Raw genomic sequence first — 7,875 nt, 5'->3', positions numbered from 1 at the left:
ATGTCTTGACAAGTGTTCTTACACACCCTGGTGGGTTATGAACACTACAGCCCGCTGTCATTAACCCTTGGGATCCTGGGACTGCCTTCTGTCACAGAACATGTCAAGACATGTTTTGTTACACTGGAGAGGTTTAGACAGGAAGTGGGGCGGACTTGATCTCTCCACCTATCAAGGACTGACACATAAGCTCACAAGATGGGTGGCGAATGGGTGGTCATGGGGGACGTAACAGCGGCTGAACAGGGTGGTTTCCGGGGCGGGAATGGAACTGACTTAACAGGTATTGACACTCTCAGGGTGGCTTACGGGGCGGGCACGGAACTGATGTAACAGATATTGACACACAGAGGGGCGGAGAGTGGGCAGCGAATGGGGAGGAGAGGGGAGGGGATAAGACCCGAAGTGGGGCAGGCTTAATGTTAGAAGGTATCAAAAAGGGGCGGGGCACCTGTCAAAAACAGGAAGTGGGCATTTTGAGGAGAACTGGGTTCTCTTACTACTCCTGTTCTCTGACCTTAGCTAGTATTTTGACCACCCACTTCCTCTAGATTTTGTCTACAAAGTGACCTCTTGGTATCAACCTCGCGTAACAACCCTTCATGCTGCCAGCTTGTTCCACCGGAAGGCAACTGACTTGGAGGCCCCAGCCCAGGGGTCACTATGTAAGTCCAGATTCATGTACAGGAATAAAGGCTGAAGGTCAGGGCAACATCTGGGATTTGGTAAATAGACTGAATATGCTTGTCCATGGTAGCCCTAAGTTAACAGCTTCCAGGATTCCATGAACAATGCTATTGTGACAGCTTCCCATTGATGATGATCTAGTCACCATTGCCCACATTATTAGCCATGTGAGTATGTTATAAATGGGTTTTAAAAGAATTTTCATGGCATTTGGGTGTCTAGTTCAAGAGAGTACTGAAAATGGGCTGGACCATTTAATGACTTACTTTTTTAATTCTGTTTTTACAGATAGAAATTTCCGGGATCTTGAATGATATCACAAATAAAACTAAAACACATAAAAAGTTTGTAACATTCTTGCTCTCAAAATTGTTTGCTGGTCTCCTGACACCGTTTGAGGTTTCTAGTTTTAACTTGGAATATTACATTACATGTGATGCATTAAGAATCTTGGCTTTACAATATTTATATTCCACTATTTTCTTTCCTATATATTTTTTCATTCTTGGTTTGTGAGGAAAATAGGAGACTTCACTTGTTCTATGAATTACTATAATGATTAGTATAAATAATCTTTTAGGTTCAGAATTTTCTAATGAAACTAAAAATAAAAAAAGCCTCACATGCATTTTATAGCAAATAACAGGTAAAGTAGATTTTTATTTCATCACCGAGGTAGATGTTCCATGGGAGCTGTAGATGCTGTGATACGGAACAATATAAGTTAATAAAAAATCTCTAAGGAAGGTTACAGCTAACACTTTCTGAAAACCTATAATTGAAATGAAATGTAATTGTAAATGCAATTATAAGATTGGCAGGCAAAAGTAAAATTGTACCGAGCTTAGTACGACGTGAATAAACAGGTGACATATTGCCACACAGAACTATTAATTTGTAATGGGAATATGAGATGAATAAATATCAGGATTACCAATATTTCGTATGTAGCGTGAAGGAATGTTTGCTGGGCATCAGAATCAGAAAATAATCCACACATAATTTTAAAAAACCTGCATATGTGATCACATAACATTGGTTCTGTTGGGAGACCAGCAGGGGTCACAGGGCTGAGAGCAGAGGTAATTATAGATATTTTGTTTCATTTCAGTAGCATCCTAGGGCTATTAATAAGGAGGGTTTGTCCAACAGTAGACAATCTTAATGTCTCTGAAGGAAACAAAAATTTGTCCAGTAGTGGACAACCCCTTTTTAAAGGGGTCGCCCTGCCTGTGAATCCCAGCCCCGTAGTATGAATAAATAAGAAGATACTGCGGGGCTGGGATTCACAAGCAGGGCGTCCGCACAGGCGCAGTCAGCTGGACTGCATATGAGGACAGACGGGCAGCGCTCACTGCGCCTGCCCAAGGCAGGAGAAAAGAGCGCAGGCGCCGGCTCATTTCAAAACAGCGGTGAGGAGGCGGCGCCCGGCGCCAAGAAGATTTGAGCGACGGCTGTGTGGCGTCTGCAGCAGGGGGGAAAGGCCTGCCTCCTTGACTGAAGAAAAGGTATTTATGACAAATTACAAAACTGATTATTTCGGCAGTTACAGCACCCAGAACTAAAAGAGCCACCTTGTTAGAATGCAGCATTACTGCTGCACAAGGTGGATTTTTTAGTTAAAAATGCCTGGGGGGGGGGGTGAAAGGTTCCCTTTAACCTCTTTCTGAAGGACCATCTAATGATACATTTGAGTTGAAGTTTACTTTAGTTCCCTCAAACGTTGGGCTATGTGTAGAGTTGTTTTGAAACCTTTTTGAGGGATCCATACACCTTAGGCCGGGGTCACACTAGCGAGTTTTACGGACGTATGAGAGGCGCAAAAAATACGCATTGCACACGGACCAATGAATTTCTATGGGTCAGCTCCTATCTGCCGTATTTTACACATCCGTATTATATAGTATTGTACGGCCGTAGAAAATCGCAGCATGCTGTGTTTGTCAGCGTATTGCGCAAAAAATACGCCAATGAAAGTCAATGGGGGCGAGAAAAATACGGATTACACACGGACCAACAGTGTGACTTGCAAGAAATACGCCAGATATCTCTAGGTGCAAGGAAATGTGCCAAGCCCTCAATCAGGAAACTCAGACATGCTAATCAACTGAAAAAGCCAGACAGAGATCCCGGAAATCTGGCGCTTGCCTCCACGGAGTTCCAAGCAGCATGGCAAACATCATAAATGTTGATATGCTCCTGGTCCTGGTCCAGGAAAGGCCTAAAATTTGGGACCAACGGGATGCCAATTATGCCAACAGGGCTAGGAAAGAGGCTGCTTGGAGGAGCATTTTCCCAGAATATGACCAGCGGCCACGTGAGGTCCAGAATCAAATGAGTAAGTACACTCATGTTTATCTATTAATTAATATTTGAAAATGCATTACCTACCGTACATGATTTCCTACCTATTGTATTTTACATTAAAATTCTTATAATTTATTTATCTAGCACCATTAATGACATGGTGCTGGACATGAGAAAGGGGTTACATTCAGATTTTTGAAAATTTCGGCTACATTATAAAAATTTACAATTACATACTGCTACAGAGAAATTGATGTGAATACTTTTCTTCCCAATGATGACAGAAGTATTCTAGGTGTGATACCTTTATTGGCTAACCAGAAAAGAATATGTTTGCAAGCTTTCAGAGCACAGTGTCTCCTTCTTCAGGCAAGATGACAAATTGATTAATAAGAAATAAGCACAACATTTAAAGAATACTACAGTAGGACATTTTAAGGGGTGGGAAGTGTGATGAGTCCATAGATAAGCATTTTCTTAAGGTACCGTCACACTAAGCGACGCTGCAGCGATACAGACAACGATCCGGATCGCTGCAGCGTCGCTGTTTGGTCGCTGGAGAGCTGTCACACAGACAGCTCTACAGCTCTCCAGCGACCAACTATGCCGGTAACCAGGGTAAACATCGGGTTACTAAGCGCAAGGCTGGTTACCAGCGTAAAAGTAAAAAAAAAAAAACACTACATACTTACCTTCCACTGTCTGTCCCTCGGCGCTCTGCTTCTCTGCCCTGTGTAAGCACAGCGGCCGGAAAGCACAGCGGTGACGTCACCGCTCTGCTTTCCGGCTGGCCGACGCTGACACAGGATGCAGGAGGAGTGCAGAGAAGCAGAGCGCCGGGGACAGACAGCTGAAGGTAAGTATGTAGTATTTGTTTTTTTAACGTTTACGCTGGTAACCAGGGTAAACATCGGGTTACTAAGCGCGGCCCTGCGCCTAGTAACCCGATGTTTACCCTGGTTACCAGTGAAGACATCGCTGGATCGGTGTCACACACGCCGATCCAGCGATGTCAGCGGGAAGTCCAGCGACGAAATAAAGTTCTGGACTTTCCTCAGCGACCAACGATCTCCCAGCAGGGGCCTGATCGTTGGTCGCTGTCACACATAACGATTTCCTTAACGATATCATTGCTACGTCACAAAAAGCAACGATATCGTTAACGATATCGTTATGTGTGACGGTACCTTTACAAATGGAGAGGCAGTGGGAATAATGTTGTAAGTTATCTGGAGTCTGTCTGGTGGAGGTGTGAATTGTATCCATGTAGTGACTCATAAATCCAGGTGTTAAATTGAATCCTAGTGTCAACGAATTAAAAATATTCATTAGTTTGTCTTCCCAAATTTTGTGACAGAGGGAAGAGGACCCTGTCCTTATGTCCAGAAATTCTTGTTCTTTTGCATTACATCATATTATGCTGTTTGTGTTGACAATATTTATATTGATGATCTTTTTTTTAAATGCAGGTTACTAGGCCACATTAAAATCTGAAAAATCACTGTCGCCTTGTGTTACTGTGCACAATGACGTTATCCATTATTTTTTGATGTTTCATCGCAGTGGAAGATGTTATAAGACGATGGCGCAGCATACGCGACCAGTATATGAGAGAAAGACAGCAGAGGGCCAGGAGTGGGTCCGCAGTGCCTGCCAAAAAGCGGAAATATATTTATTACGACCGACTCTCCTTTTTGGATCCCAGTATGGATCTGAGAGCGTAAGTAAAAACATCAAAACACATTACCCATATATTTTTTTACGGTCAAAGTAAACAATTAAATTACTTATTCTCATACTTTACTAACAGAACACAGTCCAACCTCACTGAGAGGGAGACCGGCTCGGACTCGGAGGCCATCATAGATCCAGTTGGGGAAGGGGAAGAGGTGGCTGGTCCATCTTCACATCCTTCCAGTGTCCTCCCTCCTGCAACATCTTCAGTTCCAACTCAAGATCCGGTAACAAGTGGACAAGAAACTGCAGCACCACCCACAGCAGCAACACATCCAGGAAGCCAGGAGGAAGCAAGAAACAGTAGCAGCCCTACAGTTCCTCTGGAGACATCACCACAGCCTGCTGTCATTTCCCGCCGTGGCCGCAGGAGGAGAGAGCTGCAAGAAAGTCGCAGGAATGTAGACACTAAGGTCCTAAATTATTTGGCCAGGGCTGCACAGGATGATGGTGAGGAGGCCTTTGCGAGGAGTCTGGCCTGGTACCTCCGTCCCATACCCCGTGAGACAAGGCTACATGTGAGAGGGTGTATTCAAATACTTATTGATTCATGCACCACCTCAATTTCTCCATATGAATTGTTTGAGATCATTGAGAGGTGGCAGCTCTCATCACGTAACCTCCTGCGCATTCCATCATCTCAGCAGGTGCATGATCAACAAGTATTTGAAGCACCCCCTCCACGTGTGCCTACACCTCTACCTCTTCCCACCCAAAACCAACCAAGGCCATCACAATACAATAATCCAACATTCCAGCAACCTTCCCAATATGGCCACTTGTCCAGACCCAGTGCTGGAGGCTGGTCCCAACCTGGTTTTGGACGACATGGCCATATTGGGTGGGGTTATGAGCCAAGGCCTTTTTTGCAACCTCATGAGTGCCAGACTCAAAGCACGTATCTTTCTAGCCAATACCCAACTGGCCAATATGATCAAGGGCATCATTTTGAGCATGGTCAAACATCCAACACACAGAATGATGTACAATTGGCCCAACAAAGGCCACATGACCAGAACCCTGAGCTTCCACCATCTCCTCCACCAACATTCAGAAATCTGTAATTTTTTTTTATATTTTGCTAATTTTTTATATTTCATTTTCTTAAAATTTTATGTTTTAATCTACTGTGATAGCACTTGGTTATATTTTGTTTGTTTTGTTATTTTTTTTATTACTTTTATAAAAAACCATATGCTAATAATATGGCCTTTAAACACAAAAAGTGGCTTGGGCTCAAAATAATAAATAGAGTCCAAAATCATTTTCAGTTTGTTTGACAAATCATTCAAACATCAGACACAATTACTCGGTTGTTGAACATCTGCTACATTAGTCAAATAAACTCACAGTTATTTTTTGGGTTTTTTCAAGATTTTAACTTGCCAAAACATATATAGATATATATTTCAACATTACAACATAGAAACAGCATTATCTTGCCAGGGAGTAGCTCCATGTGTTGACACAAAATAATTGGTAAATATATCCCTAACTTTTAGGCCAGAAAGGGGACGCCGTGGAGGAAGGACTTGTGTTGTAGGCCTTCCCACATTAGGCGACATGCCTTCACCACTGTCAGTTGAGCAGCACTCATGAATTCTTGTGAAGTTGTGTAGAACAACACAAGCTTTTATTACTTCATTAACATTTGCCTCACTCAACTGAATGGCAGTCTGGAGAACACGCCATTTTGCTGCCATAATGCCAAAGGTGCGCTCAACCAGTCCCCTTGCCCATGAAAGTCTGACATTAAATACATGGTGCCGGTGATCCAGGTTGTGCCGGGGATAAGGCCTCATGACATCCCTGGTCAATTGGAAGGCCTCATCTGCCACAAGTACATATGGCACTGATTCAGCATTGGAGCCTGGGAGTTGTTGTGGTGGTGGGAGGTCCAGCAGGTTTTCATGTAGCCGCCGACCCATAATGGATGCATTGAAGACTCTAGAGTCTCCAGTTCGCCCATAGGCCCCAATATCTACAATTATAAACCTGTAGTTACTGTCAACTACAGCTAAGAGAACTACAGAGAAAAACTGCTTATAATTATAGAATTGGGTGCCGAGTTCGGTGGCTTACGCACCGTGATATGTTTCCCATCCAGGGCTCCAATACAGTGCAGAAATTGACAAGATTGAGAAAAATCATGGGCTATTTTGAGCCAATCATCCATTTTCGGCTCCGGCATCACTAGTCCATGCAGTCTGGTCCAGATTTCCATACATGTGTTACATACAATGCCTGAAATTGTCGACCACCCTATGAGAAATTCTAGATGTAATCCTGCATAAGGTAAGCCAGTTGACAGGAATCTGAAAGCACAAGACAAAAAATATATACGTTACAATGCTTAGACTAAACCATAGTTTAAAAAAAAGGCAGGAAAACAGTGTACCTTCATAAATTTACCCTGGATAACAACATTTAACCTTTAAGACATACAGTTAGGGCCAGAAATATTTGGACAGTGACACAATTTTCGCGAGTTGGGCTCTGCATGCCACCACATTGGATTTGAAATGAAACCTCTACAACAGAATTCAAGTGCAGATTGTAACGTTTAATTTGAAGGGTTGAACAAAAATATCTGATAGAAAATGTAGGAATTGTACACATTTCTTTACAAACACTCCACATTTTAGGAGGTCAAAAGTAATTGGACAAATAAACATAACCCAAACAAAATATTTTTATTTTCAATATTTTGTTGCAAATCCTTTGGAGGCAATCACTGCCTTAAGTCTGGAACCCATGGACATCACCAAACGCTGGGTTTCCTCCTTCTTAATGCTTTGCCAGGCCTTTACAGCCGCAGCCTTCAGGTCTTGCTTGTTTGTGGGTCTTTCCGTCTTAAGTCTGGATTTGAGCAAGTGAAATGCATGCTCAATTGGGTTTAGATCTGGAGATTGACTTGGCCATTGCAGAATGTTCCACTTTTTGGCACTCATGAACTCCTGGGTAGCTTTGGATGTATGCTTGGGGTCATTGTCCATCTGTACTATGAAGCGCCGTCCAATCAACTTTGCAGCATTTGGCTGAATCTGGGCTGAAAGTATATCCCGGTACACTTCAGAATTCATCCGGCTACTCTTGTCTGCTCTTATGTCATCAATAAACACAAGTGACCCAGTGCCATTGAAAGCC

General features: G+C 43.0%; 1 protein-coding gene across 1 annotated transcript; it reads left to right on the top strand.

Annotated features, from left to right (window-relative positions):
- Window positions 1-3,990: 3,990 nt before the first annotated feature.
- On the top strand, window positions 3,991-5,992 carry LOC138641424 (uncharacterized). Its single transcript, XM_069728952.1, has 2 exons — window positions 3,991-4,714; window positions 4,805-5,992. Exons 1-2 carry the CDS (start codon window positions 4,602-4,604, stop codon window positions 5,790-5,792), a joined length of 1,101 nt encoding a protein of 366 aa, XP_069585053.1. The 5' UTR covers window positions 3,991-4,601; the 3' UTR covers window positions 5,793-5,992.
- Window positions 5,993-7,875: the final 1,883 nt, after the last annotated feature.

This window comes from Ranitomeya imitator, chromosome 6 (genome assembly GCF_032444005.1).
Source record: "Ranitomeya imitator isolate aRanImi1 chromosome 6, aRanImi1.pri, whole genome shotgun sequence".
NCBI lineage: Eukaryota > Metazoa > Chordata > Amphibia > Anura > Dendrobatidae > Ranitomeya > Ranitomeya imitator.
This window is presented reverse-complemented; position numbering and strand designations above follow the sequence as displayed.